The following is a 24,353-nucleotide window of genomic DNA, read 5'->3' on the forward strand; positions in this document are numbered from 1 at the left end:
GTATTTTGTTTTCAAATGACACACACAAACCATCATATGAATAGACATTTATAAGAACCAGTTGAACACTGATGTGCTCAATGTAAAACACTATGATGAATGCAAAACACTTCTTCTCCATTCATCATAATGACTTAGGCCTTTTTTTTGTTCAGTGTTACACTTACTACAGACAGTACATACATAAGTGTGTTGTAAAATATTTGAGAATATTGTTTTTATACTCAGAACACACAAATACACGGTAACAAATATATTTTATTTTTCCCACAAAAACAATGTACACAGTGTACATCCCAACCAACACAAAGTTGTACATACAGTGGTCTACATACAAAACAACAGAAGAATTGACTGTATACAGTTACAGTAAAAAAAAAAAATCCAATGTTGGCATCCATTGTACCATTGAAGAGCTCACCTGTTGCTCTTTTATGCTAAAGCTCTGATTGCTAATTGTAAAACTGTGTGACGGGTGTTTGCCCATGTGATGAGTCAGTGTGCATATCTGAATGGCTGTGTGTTCCTTGTGAAAACAAGAGATTTTCTGCATGAAAATTGTGCCAAAAGAAGAGAATTGTGTGTAGTGTTTTGAAAAAAGTGTGTTTTAGAACTGCAATTTGAGTGTAAAGCAGGAATTGTGCTTGTAGTTTAGCAGAATTGGTTCAGGCGGTTGGTGAATGAGTTACATGTTGTGGTCATTGTGTCTCAAGTACCAGAAAATGTGTGTAAACAATCGAGAAAAACTGTAAATGACAGCTCGATTTGTCCGTCAGTAATAAACAGTGACCTCTGCTGGTCAATACATCACACTACTATTTACTCACCTGAGTTATTTTTTTAAGAAGTTTGAAGTTTAGTTAATTTTTTTATAGTCCTTAGGGGGTGTTTTTATATATAATGAAGTCTTCCTTTTATATATATATATATACATACAAAAAGTTATAACCAAATTGAGGAGCCGACAGAAATAAATCCGTACAAGGCTGAATTGATTCTTTCAGATGGTCAGTTCAGTGAACCGATTCACTGCGAGTTTAAAGGGACAATGCTGAACACAAAAGAAGATATTTTAAAGAATGTTTGTATTTTCCCCCCATTGGACGTCAATGGGGCCCATCAACTGTTTGGTTACCTGACATTCTTCAAAATAACTTCTTTTTTCTTATTAGTCTCCTAATAATATCAATTGGTGATGTTAATTATTACCTGTATACATTTTCCTCAATACTTTTAACAACATTCCTTAAAGTTTTAGTCTAAAACAAAGTCCGTACAAACACTTTGTGAATGGGTTCGACCAAAACATTCAGAAGAATCGGCTCAGCATATTAAATAACAATGCCAATTACTAGTAATAAGTTCACAATATTAGTCTTCAGAGATTTACTATTTGCGATTTGTGAATCGATTGGCGAATGGATTCGCCTGAATCATTCAAAAGAGTCTGTTTAAAAGAACGATTCATTCACGAGGCCGGGTTACTTCAGCACTGAAGCATTTTGATGGCGAGGCGTGGCGTTTACAAACTCCTGTGTAATGATTGGCGTGCCAAAGCAAAAGACGCTTTCCTTTTTTCCGAAAAAAATTTAGGAAAGGAAAGTATCTTGAGAAAACATGGCGGAGTAAGAGAAAGAAACTTTTTCGATGCTTCTTGAAAAAGGGAGAAACTTTTCCACTACGGGACATGTAGCGCGATTACACTCTTTAAAGTACAGATCTCAAAGTGTCTGAGGTAGGAGTTTGATTTCTTTTCTCTTTCGGATTTAACGTTAGTTTAGTTGTGCTTTAACAGCTTCTCCACTGAGCTTTTTCTTTGTAATGTGTTGCATATTAAGTACTTCCTTGACTTGTCTTTCTTGAGCAACGTCTTGAATCTATTTATTGTTGCTTCTATGACGGTTTTGTACAAAAAACCCGAACTACTTGTCAAAATGATCTTTACAGTTTATCTCCATGGCACGTCAATATGTTTCTGACCATGACAACATATGAGTAAATGATGACCCAGACCGGTTCTGTCAAAACATAGTGTTCATTCCTCCACTAATACGACGTTATATTGAAATAAAAATGGGTGAAAAATTAAAATAAAATGAAAAATAGCATGAAAACAAAAGGGCTGCTTTGTAACATAAGCACATTTCCCTAAATTCTCATAAAATATCATTGCCATTATTATAATCCCTGAAAAATAGTGATATATTATTTAAATTGTACTGTGTTTATATTAATATTGGTCTATAGAATTGTATTAAACAATTAATATAAAAATGTTTATATAAAAAAGTGTATTAAAGGTTTAGTTCACGCAAAAATTAAAATTCTTTCATACTCAACCTCATTTCGTTCCAAACCCGTAAGACTTTTGTTCATCTTCGGAACACAAATAAAGCTCTTTTTGATGAATCTGAGAGTAAAACGAATCCATATGAATTGAGTGGTTTTGTCCAAATTGTCATATAAAGAGACAGGATCGCTTTATATGGTGAACAGATTGAATTCAGGCTTTTATTCACATATAAACATTCATCAACTTGCACATTAGTTGTAGTAAACGGAAGCTTAATCATGTTCGCTTGACGTACTAGAAATAATGAGGTTCATTCTTGTGTTACGCAGCATGTTTGAGCTTCAGCAAGAACCAATGAGGTTCATTCTCGTGTTACGCAGCACGTTTGAGCTTCGGCAAGAACCAATGAGGTTCATTCTCGTGTTACGCAGCACGTTTGAGCTTCGGCAAGAACCAAGCACGTTTGAGCTTCGGCAAGAACCAATGAAGTTCATTCTTATGTTACGCATCACGTTTGAGCTTCGGCAAGAACCAATGAGGTTAATTCTCGTTTGTTACGCAGCATGTTTGAGCTTCAGCAAGAACCAATGAGGTTCATTCTCGTGTTACGCAGCACGTTTGAGCTTCAGCAAGAACCAATGAGGTTCATTCTCGTGTTACGCAATGTAATGAGAATTACAAGTAAGAAATACAAAAGAAAAACACGTGGTTTCCATTAAAATGAAAAATACGCCAGTTGCTAATTCTCATTAAAATATGTAGATAAAAAAAATTTAATTGCACAATAATAGGTGTCATTTTCTTTATGCAAAATATATTTTCTTTTAATTTCGGGCTGAAATATGACCGTGAGACTCATTGTAAGCAGTTCCCCAAAGTTCCCTCCCATGGGATTAAATGAGAAACACCTGGACAGGCTCCGGCTGACAGAACGGACACAGCAGCTCTTGTGTCTGCACAGGCTGCGCTGCGGTTTATGAATCTTTTAATGAATCACAGCTGTTTACAGGCTGTACCTTGTGTTTTATTCTACTGAAAAGACTGACTAAGCTGGCCTATTACTGCTCACAAAGCTGCTGTCACCATTATAGGGCAGTTGAATGAGTGGCTCAATGTTTTTGGAACTGTTGCCATAAATAAAACTTGAACTGAAATGATGGTGCAGACCAGTGTGTGAGTGGTTGAATATTCCTGGCGTGAAAACACACTGGCAAGGAAGATGAAATGTCAAACAAAAAGGAAAATGCATACAGTGTGTCTTAATCGCACGCTTGAGTAAACTTGCAGTTGGACATGGCCTGAGGTTTTGCTGGACCAACTGGCTCATGCCTTTAGGAAAGGAGCCACAAAACCACTATGTTTGGCCGTAATCAAATACACTTTTTTTTTTTTTTTGCTCTAGATGAAGGTCACAGCCCTTTCCTGAGTATCTAGATTGTCAGATTAGCCAGTTCTGAAAATGAACAATGCTTTCAGTTTTCTAATCAATACAAGGAATTCCTGAAGTACAAACAAATATGATTTCTGACGCATTTTCCCATGCTTGCACGATTTTTGTTCAATTCAAAGATGAAAATGTTGTCTCACCCTCTTGTTTTCCAAACCCAAGACTTTCTTATGTGCACTGTTATTTTAGTATCATTTGTATTAGGTTTTTATTTTTTATCTCTATTTAGGTTTAATTTATTTTTATTTCAGTAACTAACTTATTTAAAGTTAGTTGGCAAGGGAGCATTTCTAATTTAAGTTTGTTTTTCATCTAATATTTTTTTAGTTAACAATAGTTTAATAGTTTTAGTTTTAGTTTTAAACCGTGACAGCTTCTGTGGAATGCAAAAGGAGAGAAATTTTAAAGATGACAATCTCCAAAATGACATTAAAGGTCATGCACATCAAGCTCAAGTCCTCTGAAGTTATATGATAACTTTGTGTAAGGAATTTAAGTTGCTATTTTCTAATATATCATCCCCTTTCACAATAGCTCTCAAATCTCATTTTCATGTTTATATTCAAACATTGCATAAAGAAGCATCACGCCATGCAGGTTTGATATAAAAAATGCCAAATGACATTGAATCTTGGGCTTTTATTCATGCATGCAAAGACTTTTTTTATGGTGCTTTATTGTCAGTTTTGTAGCTTGACCGGTTCTGGCCACTGTAATCTTCTTTTCAAAACATCTTCTTTTGTGTTTCTTGGAAGAAATCTTGTCACACGGGTGGGTTTGGATCAGTGTGAGGGTGAGTAAGCGATATCTAATGTGTCACCATCCCTTCAAATGAAATCATTCAAGATTATTGATGGTGAAGGGATTCTTAAAGGGATAGTTCACCCAGAAATGAAAATTCTGTCATCATTTACTCACTTTCAAGTTGTTCAAAACCTGTATGAATTTCTTTCTTCTGCTGAACACAAAAGAATATATTTTGAAAAATTTTGGGATATTGCATAAAAAATTCTGGATGGAAACATCAAGATGCTCACATTCTAATTAAAAAAATGTATGTGCTCAATTGAGGTGGATGATTTTTTTATCCGATAAGAAGACATGCGCATAAACTACGATGGAAACTCATTTGCCGAATAAATCCCTTGATGCGAAAAACAAAACAAAAACAAAAACAAAAAGTTGTACTCAACAGAGGATATGATTGGATAACTGGACTAACCAGTTGGTTTGATCATTCTGAAATGCCAAAGTCAGTCATTAAAATGATTTGTTTTTATTGCCTCCCAGAACTGTTTTCACACATTTTGCATTCCCAAACACAAGATACTGTAACAGTTTAATGCGTTTCATCTGTGAGGTGCAAGTCAAGTTATAATGTACGGAAAAAAGAGCCACAGTGGCTTGTGATTACAGCAACTTCCATTTTTACTACAAATATTTTGTGCCAATTTCCCAGGAAGTGGTGATTTTGTTGCTTTATTCGCAAACGCTTTGAGATATTCCAATTTTGCGCAAAAGTTAAATTCACAACCTTGAATGGACGCATAGCTACTGTAATACAACAACATCAACTTTTCATCCTGGAAAAAGTGTCTTTTGATGATCAGATGGTTGCTCACGAGGAAGTCACTTCCTCATGTTCAGCCTTCCACATGAGATGTTATTGAGTTTGTAGGGTGGAAGCGTGTTGTCATTAATCAGTCAATGACTGTTTTCTTAGTGAAATCATTAGCTGCTTACACCTCAGTGTGTGTATGTGTGTGTGGGAGAGAGAGGATCATATTTCTTTAGACTCTTTCTTTAGTGTGTCGCTCGCCTGTCAGATGGTCCATGGTTCAGACACGGTGAAAACATGGACATCTTCGCTCCATCTTCATGTTTGCTGTTGCAGTTTTGTTTTAAACTTGGACTTTTACTATGAATCTAAATGGATGCGATCACAAAAGATGAGGATCAAGCGTTTCACGTCCGTTCCAGGTAGGAGAAAAGACTTGTCTTGCCTTACGATACACAAAACTACAGCACATTTTTTGATGTGCCTTCATTCTCTATTAACTCATCATGTTTTTGCCGATTATGGAGTGTTTTGCGCAGCAGATCTTGCTGTAAATACCAAAAGACCTGTCTATCTTTCCATTGACGTGCACTTGTTTTTCCATCAGATAAATGGGGTTTGAAATGTAATACAGTGCTGCGGGTGGAGGCGAGTAAAAATGGGCTCAGGTTGGTCGAGAGATCTCTTGTGTGTGCATTTTTAATAGCCGTGTTTAATAATTAAAATGGAGGGTCATCACTTGTTGGCACTGTTTTGTCTCGGTTGCTGTCGTACATCCTGAAATACTGCAGGACCATTTCACACTGAAGCTGAAAGATGAGTCAAGGGCCTATGTTTTATTTCAGGGAGTGTTTTTTCCACACATGGATGAAACACTTACAGGAAATAATTGGTGAGAATGGGAATGGGATCGAATTCGGCTCAGCATCTTTTGGAGTACATGTGCAAACCACAATGTCATGGCTTCAACAAGGTCCTGAAGTTGGGATCAGTGTTGCCAAGTCTGCGATTTTCCTGTGGAATTGGGCTACTTTTACACTGTTGCCGTAGTTTTTTTTTTTTTTTTTTTTAGTTTAACCCCTCCCCACAAAATGCAATTTTGACATCCCAGCAGACTAATTTTACCGGGCAACCCACAATCACAAGTTCTTTGTTCTCGTTTTCTATCACATGTATACATGTTGTGTGGGTGGGGTTGAGGGGCATTTGTAACCAATGTAATCTTTTCATCTCTTCTCAACCACTTCCCCCAATATGTTGAAATTCTATGGGATTGGGCTGGTTTTGTTACACAATCTTGGCAACCCTGTTTGGGTTGGGATGTTTCCCCCAATCATGTAAATGTTGTCATTTCGTCACAAGTTTTGGTGTACCTTCACATCATTCCAAACCTATACGATTTTCTTTCTTTTGTAAAACAAAAAAAGGAGTTGTTTAAAAGGATGTTCACGCTACTCCTTTCCATAGAATGAAAGCATATCAGGTGTTGTCGAGCTCCAGAAAGGACAAAAAGCTCCAGCATGACAGTAGTCCATTGTATTCATGTAGGCTATTCCAATCTTCTAAAGCCATATGGTGACTTTTCTAATATTTTGTGGTGAAAATGTTGCTATTCAATGAGTAGCCTATATTTCCCACCAGTATATTTTCCTAATAAGCTTTCAGACATATTTCTCCATTCTGCACATTTGAACGGCCATGTTGTGTTCAGTCATAATCTGTTTATTATTATTTTATTGTAACATCTGAATGAAACAAATGAAAAGAGACTAAACTTACTCCTTTTGAGTTTCAAAGAACTCACAGAACGATATGAGGGTGAAGAATTAATGACTGAATTTAAATTTGACTGAACTTACTTCCTTTTAATGTCCGAGTTTTAGAAATGAACAGAAATAATCAGCAACATATGCCTGGTGTTTCAGTAAGAATCAGTGAAATTCATTACTTCATGAGAAGTATGAGTTGATATATGGTGCGAATTAGTCATTTGCATCGGTCAGTGGAGAAATCGTGTCAGCCGCTCGGCCCACGTCCCACCTCGCTGAGGATAAAGAAATTAGAGCATGTGAAGGCCGCAAGCCTTCCGCTGAGGACACTCTGGGCAAAGCGTGGGATTTAATTTGGTCTAATGGATTTTCCCTGCATGGCCTTGGTTACCTGACTGTTCCTCTGGCTGGACTCGATTCGTTCTTCACGACATCTCGCTCTACTTCAGCAGAAGATTAATTGATTCAGGGAGGTTTTCTTGGGTTGCTTTGTTCCTTGACACAGTTCTAAAGCCGCCATGCTTCCTCTTGCTAACTCTTATTAATAATGGCAAGAGTGGCTATACATATTCTAAAGAGAATTGTGCACTTTCCAGTGCAAAATATGCTTTTTGCTTACTGGTTTGAGCCAAACGTGACTAGACGCCAAAGACTAGTTATTTCTCAGGTCCCACGGTCAATTTACTTTAAGTTCATGTATTTTTGGCTGGTTTTATTTTCTAAATTGTAATTCTGAACACTGATCACTCTCTGTTGCACAAATGTTGCAGAAGAAGTTTAATTACTTAGTTTTGCTTGCCATGTCAAGCATAGCTATTACAATTGCTCATACTCAAGATTAAGGATTAACAAACCTCTAAGCTTTAACAAAGTAAAAAGAAAAAGTTCATTGAATCTAATTAGACCGTTAGCATCTCTCTCAAAAAAATGATCAAAGAGTTTCGATATTTTTAGTTATTAGTTTCGGTCTTAGTACACGATGTAACTGCAGAAGAGTCAAGTTTTAAATAGGAAAAATATCGAAACTTTTTGGTCATTTTTTTTGAGAGAGATGCTAACGGTCTAATTAGATTCAATGATTTATGCTAAGCTATGCTAAAAGTGCTCCCGTCAGACCCGGATATCGGCTGAATGGATTCGAAAACGGTAAAACTCAACTGTTTAACTCTGGGGGAGTTGGAAAATTAGCCTATTTCCAAAAAAAGTGGTGTGTTCCTTTTAAAATATATACTTTTTTCTTGGTGTGAAGTGAAGAATATATTAAAAATCTAAAGAACCCTTTTCCAGTATAAAAAAACCTTTCATGCAATAGAAAGGTTTCGTGGATTTTAAAGGTTCTTCATGGAACCATAAATATCAATAAAACGTTTATTTTTATTAGTGTACAATAACCATTTTTGTTTCCCCAAAAAACCTTTCAGTGAACAGTTCTTTAAAAAAACCTTTTTTACTTAGGGTTTGTTCACACTTGTCAGGTTTGGTTCAATTAAAATGAACTCTGGAGCGATTGCTCTGTTAGTGCGGTTCATTAGAATAAGTGCGAACGCTGCCATCCTAACCCTGGTGCGCACCAAACAAGATGCGTCTCGGTCCACTTCCAAACGAACTCTAGTGCGGTTTGACTGAAATATGAATGCAGCACAGACCAAAGACAATCGAAACAAACCAAAAACAGACATGTCACAAGATGCGACCCTAAAAAGCACAGAATGCTCAAGCACACCTGTTTTTTCTCATCATAGTCGCGATGTTGTACAGGCATCAGAACCACGTCTCCTCGCAGCATTGTTTTGGATGTTCGACGAGTTCCGTCGCAAAATATATATGCCATAAAAAACTTTTTTTTGTTTCCTATCTTTAGGTTTGGTGTTTAATATGACAGTGTGAACGCTAAGCAAATCAGGAATAAATGTATCATTTTCTTTTTCGTTCCGGACCAAAAACCAAAGCCCCTTTCACACAGCGCGATGATCCCGGCAAATTGCCGGGAAATTGCCAGAACACCTTCCGTGTGAACGCAAACACAACCCGGGATTGATGCCGGCATCAATGCCGGGTTGGGGACATAGTAACATTGCCGTGTTCAGTCCCAGAACGCGCGCTGTGTGAACAAAAGCCATCATCAATGACGTGTCGTAATGATGACGCTGAAGCCGGGATCGTTCGCCAGCTGTGAAATGGTACATAGGCTTAATGCGCTAGTTTATGTTCGAATCAGAGAAAAAAATGCACAAGCGTGGTTTCTCGAGAGAGAGATCGCAGCTCATAAGCAAACTTAAGACGCTGCTGAGACATTACATGTCACGTCGATGTCACGTGTCTTTACGGGATTTTTACGGCTTGTGTGTGAACGCACTCTCTGATTCCGGAAAATCACTGGCAGTGTGAATGAACCAAAATCAAACAAACCCGGGTCAAATCCCCGGTCACTTTATCCGTGTATTTTCCGGAATCCGTGTATTTTCCGGGCTCAAGAGAACTGAACTGCAAGTGTGAACACCTGGTAATTGTTTTAAATGGATGTTAAAAGGCTTGTTCGACTTCATGCAGCTCTGCGCAGACCGATCGGCAGCTGACTTGAAGCAGTGCATGCCGGTTAGAAATTTTGTCCGACTTGATACAGCGCCGACGCCACGTGACTGTGACGTATGCCATCAAAGTACCGCGAGAGCGATTCGAGAGTAGCCGGAGAACTCAGCCAGCGCAGCTTCTCAAGAGCGGCTGCACTGGGCTGATGACGACACAGCTGTTCCACGATTGGCCGGATTCACCGCATGACAACGATCACGTGTGTTTCGTGTTTATTCCAACACCTTTAGTTCCTCTAAAGCTCACAAATCAGTTTTTTATAACAGTAAACACTCTTTTCATGTAGTTGAGATGGTATATTGTGTCATGTTTATCAAATTAAAACTGATTTAAAAAATGACCACTTCATTGATAATAGCTTAAGTTGAACTTTATTCTTGTTCAAACAGACGCTGTATGAAGCAGCACATAAAGTATTGAATGAAAATGTCTCTGAAACATCTGTGTATTATTTGGCAAATATTGCATTTATTTCACTTCAGCTGTGGTAAAGTATGCAAACACCACGTGAGCGGTCACTAGGGGAACCAGAAAGTGTCCGACTTCACGTCTCCGTTTGCAGGTTCATCATGGAACTGTAGATGCCAATAAAGAACCTTTATTTTTTTATGAGTGTAACAAAAAAAATTAAAAATTAATATCTAAAATCTGCATAGTTTCCCCCCCCCCCGACCCAACCCACTGGAATAACTGGTTTAGGAGCTAAGCACATTAGACTTACTCTGTTTTGGCCTTTATGCGTGATAATCCCCATGTGTCGTCTCACTGATAATTGGAATTGACGCTTGCCTTCGGGTGTCCGTAGATGACTTGGGCATGTCGTACAGTTGCATCTGTTATCTGAAGGCTTACCGCTGACCCTTCATGTGTGCGAGACCCAGCGCAACCCGTCACTGCATGCCAACAACAAACCATTTTAGATGCTAAAGCCTCGTCTGGTTATGCTCAGGCTTCTTACCAGGGGTAGAGGGTTGGGAAAGGTCTCACAGAGGGGGTTATCCTGGAATTTGGTGTCTTTTGGAAGAGGTAAATCAGTTTTGTGATGTGTCTGAGAGGGTTGAAGCTGTGGGGCTCATGCTTCGCCCCATGGAGAATTAAACGTGTCTATCACATTGGAGGAGGAAAAATCATCAAAAAGATGGAGATGTTTGGACGGTGCACTGAATTTTATAAAAAGAGAAAGGATAAAAGGTGGGGTGAGTTTTTCTGTACACAATTGTCATGTGTGGTTGCCAGGGCATTGCTGTGTGGTTGCTAAGGGGTTGTTAGGTTGTTGCTATGGTGTTCTTGGTGGTTACAAGGTGCTTACTGTCTTTATTCAGCAAGGGCACATTCAATTGATCAAAAGTGAAAGTAAAGATATTTTATAATGCTACAAAAGATTTGCATTTCAAATAAACACTGCTCTTTTGAACTTTCTATTAGAATCCTGAAAAAATGTATTTTGGTTTCCACAAAAATATGAAGCAACAACCTTTCAACATTGATAATAATCAGAAATGTTTCTTGAGCAGCAAATCATCATATTAGAATGATTTCTGAAGGATCATGTGACACTGAAGACTGGAGTAATGATGCTGAAAATTCAGCTTTGAAAATTAAAGAATAAATTACATTTTACAATATATTAAAATAAAAAAAACAGATTTCATTTTAAATTGAAATAATATTTCAATATTATTGAAGTTTGATCAAATAAATGCAGCCTTGGTAAGAATAAGAGACTTACAGACCCCAAACTTGTTAATGGTATTTTATGTATTTAAAGTTAAATAGTTTTCCGTTGTTTTTGATGACGTGATAGTGATGAAGTTTTTTGTTTTTTTTGTTTTTTTTTTCAGTATTGACAGTGTTTACATGTTGTGTAGTATCTAGATAATTTCTTACTTTTGTTAATTCTTCAAATATTGCTCTATTTTAAACATCAGATATGTTGTGATTGACTGATTTCATCTCTCCACTCAGCGCTTTCACATTTGATGAGGACTAAAAGTGTACGTTTGTCAGACAAAAACATAACATACTCATGGACGCACAAACAGAAGTCCTTGTATGCAAATACAACATGTGTGTTTATATTTTTCATACATTCTGTGATACTTTAAAAGGTTTACAGGCATTCAGATCAGTGTTCTGCTTGATTCTTGGAAGCTGAGGTTATTAGTCATTCTTTGACACCATTTTAACTCTTAATATGGGAGTCATTCATATTTGTATGTCAGCTGGCAAGACGTTCTCAAGAACTTGTGTAGACGCAGTCACGCAGACCTAATGATGTTGATATTGTAGTAATTCTTTCTAGATTTTTCTACAATATCTGGGGAATGCTTTTGATTGGCACATATGATAAACCCTTAGTGTGTATAAAAGAATGGGAAATGCATTTACAGTAAAAGAATTACGTTTTAGTTGCATAACATCAGTTAATGGAAACGCCGTCATTTCACAATAGTGTTTTTGATCTACATTTAGAAAATATCTCAAAAGGTTTGCGCAAAGCTGTAATGGAGTCTAGTCTATTGTTCCTCAAATGTAAAGCCTCTACGGTTAAATATGCTTAAACACAAATACTGGACTGATCATTAGGTTTAAAAACCTTTAGTTGCTCCTTTCTTTTAATAGTCTTGTCAAAATGCATATCAAACTGAAATATTTTACTCCCTTTACTTTGCTTCTATCTTTATGCGCATCAATAGACATTTAGTTATACACCAATAAAATATGTATCTATGTATTTTTTTTTTTTTTACATTTTTATATATTTATTAGTGCTGTCAAATCAATGAATTTTTTTATTTGACCGCACTAATATTTATTTACTTATTTACCTACCTATTTATTTATTTATTTATTTATTACCAAAATACATTTTTTGGTCTCTGATCTCATAAATAATGCTCTCTACAGCTGCGTCCAAAATGGCATACTCTCGTGAGTAGGTGCTTGTTTTGAATGAGTTTGTACTTTGTGAGTGCTAAAAAGTGTGTTCTATATAGTATAAATGTGTGTAGGATAAATGTAATCTGGACTAGGGCTGGGTATTGACACAAATTTCACAATTCGATTCGATTTCAATTCACAAGCTTGCAATTCGATTCGATTCCGATTCGATTCAATATTGATTATTTTGGATATCAGGCACAATACATGACAAATTTTCAAGGAAAACAAATTAATCTCTTAACTAATGCTGCAAACTATGGGAGTCTTTTGTAGCCTATAGGCTTCATTAGCCTACTATAATTGAAGGTAAAAATTTACTGATTTGTATACAAACACTTAAATTACACTTTTATTTATTTTTATAATAATAAAGTTATATGAAATATAAAATTTAAATGGTGGCTGTAATAAAAACTTGCCAGATTTATTCAAACATGCATTAAATATTGAAGAACATTAAAAATTATAATGAATATGTAATATGGTGCATATATTTAGCAAAATGCTCCTCTCTAGAGTAAATTTTTCTAACTGACTAATGAGTTTATGGTCACTGGATATGGTTTTTCTGAGGTAAATGTGACGTTACATGACATTGTTTACAAGCTGTTTTACTGACGTCTTTTCACGGTTGAAACACTGATTGAGCGATTCCATGTGACATGATACGGATTTCGATAAGTTGAAATCGATATTTTTTACCCAGCCCTAATCTGGACGTACTATATCCGCCATGTTGTCATTATCATGTGACCCACCAGCGTCAGTTGCGTCATAAACTCATTCAGTAATCACTGAACACTTCCTCGTAAACCCATTTCTTCCTACTCATGCTCTTGCTCACCTCTCTGCTGCCCCCTGCAGGATGGAGGCCTCGTGTCTGGAACTGGCTCTGGAAGGTGAGCGTCTGTGTAAAGTGGGAGATTACCGTGCCGGCGTCTCATTTTTTGAGTCTGCCATCCAGGTGGGCACAGAAGACCTGCAGATTTTGAGCGCCATCTACAGTCAGCTGGGCAACGCATACTTCCACCTGCACGACTACAACAAGGCGCTGGAATACCATCGGCATGACCTGACGCTCACCAGGTCTGAATCTGGAATGTTATGTCACTGTTTTAAAGCCGGTAGGATTATATCCTTATCTAAAATAACAAGTTTTGTTATTATGGCTCCTCTAGATCTATTGGAGATCAAATGGGAGAAGCTAAAGCCAGTGGGAACCTTGGAAACACGTTGAAAGTTTTGGGACGCTATGACGAAGCAGCAGTTTGTTGCCAAAGACACCTGGATATTTCCAGGATGCTCCATGATATGGTGAGGTGTTAAATGCAGGGTTCGTACAAAGTGCTTGAAGTACTTGAACTTGAAATATAAGTCCTGGAAAACCCTTGAAAACAGCCATATTTATGAAAAGGTACTTGAAAAGTGCTTGAATTTATGTTTTCACGCAAAATTAACGCTGCAGCCCGTTTGATATAGACATAGAGCCATTTCGCATGGCTATGAGTGTAATATTGCTTATATAAATATCCAAGTATATGATACAGCTTTCATTCTTCAGGTCAATCATATATTCATGAGGTGAAAATCAGTTTGAATAAGGTCATTTGTCATAGTATCGTTTCAATGGTTCAAGTTACCACAGTCATTGCATGTGCTGCACATTATTTGTACCATTTTGTTTTATTGGTTTATTTTTATTCATTAACTTTTTAGAATTTGAAAGATAATATAGATTTGATAAGTGATTGTAGTCCTTGAAAACCAAAAAAGTAGTGCTTGAAAAGTCTTGGTTTCATTTTACAGTATCTACAAACCCTGTAAATGAAACTAAAGGCTTTTTAATGGAAAAGTTTCTGTCATCATTTACTCTTTCTATCTTTCAAAACCTATGAGGTTTCTTTCTTCTGTCGAAACACATAAAATAAGATATATAAGATATATAAGAATATACACGAATCAATGCCGTTCTGTACTGATGTCAAACCTGGCATGTCAAGGCACAGTGTACTTATGTGCGATTGTGTATGTGTGAATAAGATGTCACAGCCTCGGTGCAAGCTATCATATGGCATCATCAGACTGGGAATATCACATATTGAATAGGACTGATTGTTTTTTAAGGCACTTCTTGTCCTTTTTTGGAGCTTGAAGCTCCTGGTCGTCATACGCTTGCAGAACCAAAGAAAACGTTCAGCTTAAAAACAAGCCTAACTGTTTGGGACACAAATGATGGCGAGAAGATAAAAATAAAAAGCTGTTTAAATGTGATTATTGAGTGATAATATTTATTTCATGATGTAAACAAGTAAATAAATACATAAAAGAGTATTTATTTATTGAAAAAATAAAACTGACTCTATAAAATAGTTTTATTAATTTAATTGCTACAATAAATATAAAACTGTCTGTTCAAATAAATACACATAAACAGTAATAGGATTACATTTGAAATGGTCTTTCATTCATTTTTTATTAAATTTCCTATAAACATATTATAATATTGCCATCTTTATTAGATTTTATCATCAACCAATCTTCCAATATCTTCCACGCCAATAAAAAGTTTAAATGGTCTATAAATTAAATAAAAAATAAATTGACTGATAATATTTATTTAGGGATGCAAATAATAAATATAAACATGCAAAACATGCATAAATAAAACAGAATGTATTCATTTGTATTGATAAAATAGAAATAACTAACTGATCAACTATAATAAATAAGTTGTCATAAGGCCATAAGCTTTTTCAGTTTTTAAACACTTTTCAAAGTGTCTTGATTATATATTGTTATCAACCAAACTTTTTTAAGATTACTGTGATATGCTTTGCCCATATCTCCCATGTCTAAGTGTGAGTAAATGATGACAGAATATTTCTATTCCTTTAAAATCCACTTGAATGGCAAAGTTTGCCTCAGATGTTTTTTGAAGTCACATTTGTCCTGTTATCCAAAGACACGGCTTGATCTATTTCAGCAGACCATAAACACAGTTTAAGTGCAAGCTGTCGATCTGTTTTAGGTGTGTAATCAGTGCTGGTTGTGTGTGTTATCTGGATGTGGTTTTGTTAGGTGGGGCAGGCTCGAGCGCTGTATAATTATGGGAATGTGTACCACGCCAAGGGGAAGAACATATGTTGGAGCGGTATGGACCCTGGAGAATTTCCCGAGGAGGCACGCATCGCTCTAAAGAAAGCAACCGAGTACTATGAGTGAGCGAGCCAACATTTGTTGTTTTCATTCTTTTGAATTGGCAAAAACTAGAGTGTAGACGACACACACACGTGCTAAAAGACCAAATATTTCATTTCTGAAAGAGATTTGTTTGGCCTCAAGGGCAGTAATGTTTTCCAAAAGCATGCTAAACGTTCTATTGTTTTATCTCCCCTACTGTATCTTCTGCTGTTTGTCTCGGTTTGAAGAGCGAATCTGGCCATCGTGAAGGAGCTGGGGGACAGAGCGGCACAGGGCAGGACTTACGGCAACCTTGGCAACTCGCACTATTTGCTCGGAAACTTCCAGGATGCTGTTCTTGCCCACGAGCAGGTATTTCACACTGAGAGTTTCTTAAATAAGCTGGTAGTTTTAAATCTAAATGTACTTGTGGTTTCTATTCAAATGCACAAACTGAATGTGTAATAAGAGTAATCGAAACAATGCACAAGCTGGAAGAAATTATGGATTAGTGTACAGAAAGTTATTATAATAATATTTGTATAACACTGTACTTGTTGTAATGATAATTAACTACATCACTACATATACAATAATAATAAAGAAGTTTGTAAATGCGTATGTGCATGTTTCATGATGTAAATATGAATAATGCTGTCTTCTCTTTACAGCGTCTCCTCATTGCGAAGGAGTTTGGAGACAGAGCCGCAGAGCGGAGAGCATATTGCAACCTTGGAAATGCGTACATATTCCTTGGGCAGTTTGAAGTTGCAGCTGAGCATTACAAGTCAGTTTGCTAGTATATGAAATTCATTTGATTCAGCTCTACAGGAGACAATAGTGTCGTTATTCAGCTCAGTTCATTTCAAGCTTTGTTCTTGTGAAGTCAAATCAGTAATGATGATGATGATGATGTCTATCCCGCAGGCGGACACTGCAGTTGGCGCGGCAGCTGAAGGACAGGGCTGTGGAAGCTCAGGCCTGTTACAGTCTGGGAAACACCTACACGCTTCTGCAGGACTACGAGAGAGCCATAGACTATCACCTCAAACATCTCATCATAGCTCAGGACCTCAAGGACAGGTAGGCTGTTGGTGACACTTCTCGTCTGTGCTGCTGTTTATGAGGTCTGATCCTCCTGTCACTGTGTGTAGGATTGGAGAAGGGAGGGCGTGCTGGAGTTTAGGGAACGCACACACCGCTCTGGGAAACCACGAGCAGGCCATGAGCTTTGCTGACAAACATCTGGAGATCTCAAAAGAGGTGTGTGTGTGTGTGTGTGTGTGTGTGTGTGTGTGTGTGTGTGTGTGTGTGTGTGTGTGTGTGTGTGTGTGTGTGTGTGTGTGTGTGTGTGTGTGTGTGTGTGTGTGTGTGTGTGTGTGTGTGTGTGTGTGTGTGTGTGTGTGTGTGTGTGTGTGTGTGTGTGTGTGTGTGTGTGTTTGGCTCAGTGAGATAACACTAAAAGACTTCCTGCTGGCAGGAAAAGCCATGGGTGAATCTCAATGAAAAGAAAAATTAAAAGAAAGAATCTTTTTTTTTTTTACAAAATTAAAAGCTTACCATACTACACTAGTCAACATTTGAAGTGGATCAAAACCTTTCATCAATGTTATACATGAATTTTGAACAATACCCGTTCTTGTCTTAGGACTAGTTTGATGAACTTATTTGATCCACTTCAAATGTTGACTACTGTATTATATATGGTAGCCGAGAGAGCTCAACTCAAGAGCAAATGAAGAACACAAATTAAGAAAGCATATTGTGCTGCAAATACTTGAAACACAATCAAAAACAGAAGCCCGCTGCAAATACTCACAGTGCTCATACGATCAGGATGTTAAAATAAACAAAAAACTCACCTTTCAGGTCATCGACAACACCACTGACGAGTGGACATTTAATAATAAGCATGTCCCAACCAGGTTCGTCACTTGTTGGGGTCCCCTTGAAACGTTTCCATGCTCTTTGCAGAGCGTGTTTCTGTATTTGGTTGCGTTGTGAGTATATGAAACCTGTTTTTGGTTGCGTTGTGATATTTGCAGAGCGTTTCTGTATTTGGTTGCGTTGTATTATTTCAGTTAATGTTTATTTTATTTTAAGTAATGAAAATGTTTTTTTTAATGGTTTTTAGTTTTAGTAAATGAAAATAACTCTGATCATGACATTATTTTTATGACAATTACAATATAGCTCTCCCCCCCCCCATTTATGTAATTAGAATTGGTGAAAATTCAGAAAAGAAGACTAATTCTTCTGCTTAATTGTCATAAAAACAATGTGAGTGCAAAGCAAAATAAAATGTCTTCTTTCTTTAGATTTTGGGGTGTAATGTGACTTCATGAGATTCTGCTCCAGTGTGCTTGTTGATGATTGAACTGAACTGGGCTAGCACTTCCAGTAATGTTTTTTCCTTCCTGTATGTGTGCGCTCCTCAGATTGGAGACCGCAGTGGGGAGCTGACGGCTAGGATGAACGTATCCGATCTGCAGTTAGTTTTGGGTCTGAAGCAAAACAATACAAACACTAACAGCTCTGCCTTCATCGAGAGTCCGTCCGGTGACAGCAGTCCGCCTGGTAACAGCACACACTACTTTCCTCAAACGTTAAAACCAAGCATCCTATGAAATACACAAAGTTGTTTTTTAAATCCATTTTTATGATTTTATACTTGGGAGAAAAAACAAAACAAAAAAAAATAAATAGTTGGATAAGCACATGAAAGTAAAAGCACTAAAATGTACAAACCACAAAGCAATTAAAAAAAATTATTTGTTCTGAGAAAAAAAATCATCTGTCTTAGAATATTGAATATTATCAAATAACAAAAAAAAAATCAGATTAAAAGAATTGCATTAAAAGTGTTAAAATGTTTTAATTTCATTCCCTAAACATGTAAACACACTTTTTTTTTTTTTTTTTTTTGGTGTTAGGAGTTTGGTGATAGTGCCATCTACTGGTTAAAAGTTGTACATTTTGGATAAATATGTACTTGTAAAAAATCGCTTGAATATCCTCCTTTAATTTTTTGTTGCATGCTTAATTTTTTTTGGTAAAATCATTTATATTAACCATTAAAACAACATTTTAAGCATTTAAAATTACTTTGTCCAACTCTAATATGCTTGGTAGCTACAATATTAGTAAATTGTGAAGCTGACGTCAGGGTGTGTGTATTCATTGCACAGCTGATCTACAGAATGAGATCTACTCTCATATCCTTCTTTCTGCTTGTGTAGATGGAAGATCCAAAGGAAGCCGGAGACACAGCATGGAGAACATGGAGCTCATGAAACTGACCTCTGACAAAAATATGGTGAGACATTAAACGCATTCAGATTATCACATACGAAATAATCGACGACTAGACATTTAGTGAGATTAACAAAAAAAATTATTTTTATTTTTATTTTACGAAATACCTTAAGTATATTTAGCTTCACAGAAAAGAAAAAATATAAAGAAGAAATCAAGCCAAAAATCAAAATAATTTCTCATTAATTGCTCATTACAAAATAATTTGTATTACTTAACGTTTTTTTTTTTTTTATTCTAATTACTGTTATACAATTATTTAATTTAAATCACCATCAATTATAGGTTGTACAACATGCACTTTTACACTTTTAATTAAACATTTATTTTCTTATTGCACAATTCTGATTTTATTGTGAATGATTCATCAGTGTTTGTTATTCCACTGAAATCGCTTATCAAAATGTAATAAATAACTTGCTGTTCCTCTGAAATGACTTTCCAATTTTTTTCCCCCATTTAAATTTAATTTAATTTGGGAAAATCCATATTGTTTAGTCTTGCATTAAAACAACTGAATGACCAAAGTGCTTTTGATTCACTAATTAGATCCATTCTTTATGTGAATTTGTCTTGTAAGTGAACCCTTACAAGAGACTAGGACTTGCATGCATCGCATATACATTTTGTTACTTACATTTCAAGGTGTTCATGTTTTGCATATCAAATAATTTGCATAACAAAAGTGTGCTTAAAGTCTTTATGCCTCATCTACCTAGGGGCAGGCCTGTGAGGAGACCACAACCCCTCAGCAAACCAAATCACCAACCAAAACATCCATAGCCAAGACATCTTCTAAACTTTTCTTCATCAATCGCTTCAGGAGCAAAAAGCACAGGTTGAATGGTTCAAACTCCAGTCCACCAGCTGAGAACCACAGCAGCAGCAGCAGCCCAACTTCAGCCCATCCGGACACACAGGTGCTTAAAACACCCCTTTAAAGGAACACGTTGACTTTTTGGGACTTTAGCTTATTCACCGTATCCCCCAGAGTTAGATAAGTCCATACATACCCTTCTCATCTCCGTGCGTGCCGTAACTCTGTCTGACGCACCCACCGCTAGCCTAGCTTAGCACAAAGACTGTAGGTAAACGGCTCCAGCTAGCATACTGCTCCCAATAAGTGACAAAATAATGCCAACATTTTCCTATTTACATGTTGTGATTTGTATAGTCACAGCGTGTACAAATAACAAGGTCACATGAGACAGCCATCTTCTAACCGTATACATACTGGGAACTATATTCTCAGAAGGCAAAGCACTGCTACTTCTGTGGAGTGATTAGCGCAACACTCTGAGCGAACTCTCTGCTCCTCACCACGGGGCTTCTCAGGTGCTGCGAGCAAATCACTCCGCAGAAGTAGCAGTGCTTCGCCTTCTGAGAATATAGTTCCCACATGAATAAAAATAAAATAAAAAACGATGCTGTGCATGGATAAATCATTTATAATAAATATGGCAATATTCCATTAAAATTACACATTGTCATTTATGATTTCATGGTGACTTTAATTAGCAGTGTTGGGTCTCAAAAAACATGCAATCAATTTTATAATTTAGATTGTAAAGAGTGCATGCAAAGTAATAAACTAGCTTTTTGAGTTTTTAAGTTGCCGTTTGAAATTATAAATTCTACAAATAAAATCTGAAATATTTATTGTTTTTATTGTAACTGGGTTTTTCCACAGTACGCTCCAGACACTCTGGGTGACGACGGCTTTTTTGACCTTCTGACGCGCTTCCAGGGCAGCCGTATGGATGATCAAAGGTGCTCATTAGAGGACGGCATTAGCCGTGTTCCCGCCCCTTCCTTTCCCCACGAAACCCCGTCCGTAGCCTTGAGGAAACGTGAGTCCACCCTTCCTCCCTCGCTGTACTGACCTGTGCTAACTATACTTCAACTATATGAATGTGCAGTAAAATCACTTATGGTGCATTCACACTGAAAGCAATTTCATTTACATTTACATTTAGTCATTTAGCAGACGCTTTTGTCCAAAGCGACTTACAAATTAGGACTAGATTAAGCAAGTCATCGTGAAGAGGCAAAAACAACGCAAGAAGTGCTCAAAATACAAAGTTAAGGCATTGCTCAGAGTAGCATAAGCCAGATAAGGGAGGATCAGTTGGCAGGTTTTAATGCAGCAAAACCTAAAGAAAGTCATTAATTTTAAGTGGGAGTGATTTGGAATGGCATGATGTACAGAAACAATGTGAGCGTAAAACTTTATGCACCTAATAGCAACTAACAGTAGAATTTCAGTGTGAATGCTCCTTTAGTGTGTCACAATTCTAGCAGTGTATACAGTGACAAGTGATTTATTTGTCCACATTGATCAGCACTGTGTCACATGAGAAAATTGCAGCCAATCAGAAGATACTTTGTTTAATGAAGATATTGCTCGTCACTTTTGCTCATCATTCCCGGTTAAGACATGGTGTTAACCTTTAGAAATATATCAAGATATCATAATTAAAAAGTGTAAAATACATATTTTTTTTTTAAGTAGTCATAAAAAAGTTTGTGGTAAGTTTAATGTTTTTGAAAGAAGTTTCATATACTTACCAAGGCTGCATTTATTTGATCAAAAATACAGTAAAAACAGAAATATTATATTACAATTTTAAAAAACTGTTTTCTATTTACATATATTTTAAAATGTAATGTATTCCTGTGATCAAGTCACATGATCCTTCAGAAATCATTCTAATGATGATTTGCTGCTCAAGGAATCTTGTTGTGGAAACTGTGATGCCTTGATGGTGAATATAAAGTTCAAAAGAACAGTATTTATTTGAAATAGAAATTTGTATAAATGCTTTAAATGTCACTTTTGATCAATTTAATGTGTCCTTGCTGAATAAAATAATTAATTTCTATTAAAAAAATCTTACTTCTCCCGAACTTTTGTAGTGTACTATAAGAAAAGTATTTATACAGCAGTATTTAACTGAACTACACTGTAATGTTTATAACCTTCAGCTACTTCCGTGTCCGAAGCGGAGGCCTCTGGACAGCCTGGCCATTTCCTAGATCTGCTGGCCAGCTCACAGAGCCGTCGACTGGACGAGCAGCGGGTCAGTGTCAGCAATCTCCCGGGTCTCCGGCTGGAACAGCGCCACAGCCAGGACGTTCTCAGCAAACTCATGGCCACGGCCGATAGCAAAGAACCAGATGAAGACTTCTTCGACATGCTGATTAAGAGCCAGGTAAATGTTGTCTATTATTAGGCTGCATCATTAAAGCTGCTTTCCTGTAGCTCGATTCCCAGGGAAAGCGAGAACTGATAATGTTTCTGTGTACTGAATGTAAATGTGTACCTTGAAATGCAATGTAAGTCGCTTTGGATAAAAGCGTCTGCCAAATGCATAAATGTAAATGTAAATTAAAGAAGCCGTATTATGTCCTTTTACAAGTCTTGTTTGTGTTTTTGGGCTCTACTAGAATAGATTATCATGCTTGAATGTTAAAAAAACCCCACATTTTCTCCATTGTTGCAGCTCCTCTCTTCCAGTCTGTCAGTAACGCTCTGTTTAGTTCCTGGCTGTTCCGCCCCTTATTCCCTCATTCATTATTCCCTTCATTACTCCACTAATATAGTTCAGTTGAGGGAGTGAATGAGAACGAGTGAGTGAATTCAGACTCTGAGTGTGCCGGAGGTTCTGCAGCTTTTGCATAGTTTGTGCTGTTTAATAATTATCTGAAACTTGGCTAACTGGCAGCTCAAGTCATAATACAAAGATTTATCTTGAACACTGTCATGGAAACTATGTATAATCCTTAATTAAACAATTTAGTAATCAATTAAAAAGGAATTTATACCTGTATGATATTACGCTGTAGCCACATTGGACCAGTGGTTTGGGTCACAGTGCATTATGGGTATTCTGCAACCGTTAAGTTTACATTGGTTGTACACTTGTTATTGCGGTGCATTGTGGGATTGAATGAGTGCACTCAACGTCCACTATGGTTTCGGACACCACTACAAATGGCCGTCCCCTCAAATAGTGCCCTATCTAAGGATACAGCCCCAGTCTCTCAGTAACACTCTGTTTAGTGTCTATGAAGCCCCTTCTTCTGGAACGTGCACTGTGCTCTGATTTGTTTGGCTGGATCACTGTGTTCTGATTGGTCAAGCGCTCCGAGCGTGTTTGGGAAATGTCCCGCCCCTTACCATAACATACTATTAACTAACTCAACCAGGCCCCGCCCCTTTACTTTGGAATTATTTAAATGAGGAATAGTGTGACGTGTTCGTTCCTGGAAGTAAACTCAAGATTACAATGGAGGAGTTTCAGGGAGTTCAGAAACAGTGACGCTGATACAGAGAATTACTCCCGCTGAAGTGACATTGTGCCTTTTTCATGCTCAAACAGCAACAGTACACACTAAAGAAAGCTGAAAATGTAAAAAAGCATAATAGATCCTCTTTAAATATTACATTTCACAGTCATTTGAAAGCATGTGTTCATGTGTCTGTTTTTGACTTGCACAGGGATCCAGACTGGATGATCAGAGGTGTGCTGCTCCTCCTCCCCCCACCAGAGGCCCTACGGTCCCAGACGACGACTTCTTCAGCCTCATCCTTCGCTCACAGGCCAAACGAATAGATGAGCAGCGCGTCATATTACCATCAGACCAATCCTGACTGACCTGCTCTTGAACTGCGCCCTCACTGAAGTCTTACTCATGAATCAATGCCTTGTTGAAAATCAGACCCTACATGATGTTTTCCCTACTTGCTTAACATGAAGATTTTTGCTTGAGGAGATGCACAAAGTTTTGTTAATCTTTCTACAAATGCGACCTGAACTGGATTCAGACGTGTTTGTGCAGAATAGATGCTTATTCAGAATCAGACCAAGACCGCAGTCTCGTTCTCAGGGATTCAGTACAATGCACTGAATGCTTTTCATTCACCTGGATAACTGGATGGACTTAATCAGCTGTTACTGGACCGTAGATTCAGATTTCAGACAATTTTATATATACAGTATATATATTTTAACACTAAACTTGGCATCAGTTCTGTTCTGTTTTTGATTATTTGACTTGAATTGTGTTTTATATTATCTTTTAATACCAGCGAACTATCAATGTTTTTGAGGTTTTAGAAACCAGTGATGACAAGCAGTCTGCAAAAGTCTGGATTTATGTGAAATATAAAATTATTTGTTCTGGAAAGGATATAAGTCAAGAATGTATCACTTATTTGACAAATGACAAGAGGAATAAAGCCTCATCACAAACGGA

General features: G+C 37.1%; 1 protein-coding gene across 3 annotated transcripts; it reads left to right on the forward strand.

Annotated features, from left to right (window-relative positions):
• Positions 1-1,488: 1,488 nt before the first annotated feature.
• gpsm2l (G protein signaling modulator 2, like) lies at positions 1,489-24,353 on the forward strand (the record flags this gene model as incomplete). Of its 3 annotated transcripts, none has more annotated exons than XM_084098249.1 (14): positions 1,489-1,735; positions 13,464-13,685; positions 13,778-13,913; positions 15,678-15,817; positions 16,028-16,151; positions 16,451-16,566; positions 16,707-16,862; positions 16,934-17,042; positions 18,218-18,356; positions 19,019-19,095; positions 19,814-20,014; positions 20,785-20,944; positions 22,080-22,306; positions 23,596-24,353. In XM_084098249.1, 13 exons carry the CDS (start codon positions 13,465-13,467, stop codon positions 23,746-23,748), a joined length of 1,959 nt encoding a protein of 652 aa, XP_083954375.1. In that variant the 3' UTR covers positions 23,749-24,353. The 3 variants fall into 3 exon arrangements, with proteins under 3 accessions (XP_083954375.1, XP_083954376.1, XP_083954374.1); XM_084098250.1 differs by lacking the exon at positions 1,489-1,735 and adding an exon at positions 10,696-10,847 and having other exon boundaries at positions 20,785-20,864; XM_084098248.1 differs by lacking the exon at positions 1,489-1,735 and adding an exon at positions 10,699-10,847.

The sequence above is a fragment of the Abramis brama genome, assembly GCF_963993115.1.
Source record: "Abramis brama genome assembly, chromosome: 22".
NCBI classification, from domain to species: domain Eukaryota; kingdom Metazoa; phylum Chordata; class Actinopteri; order Cypriniformes; family Leuciscidae; genus Abramis; species Abramis brama.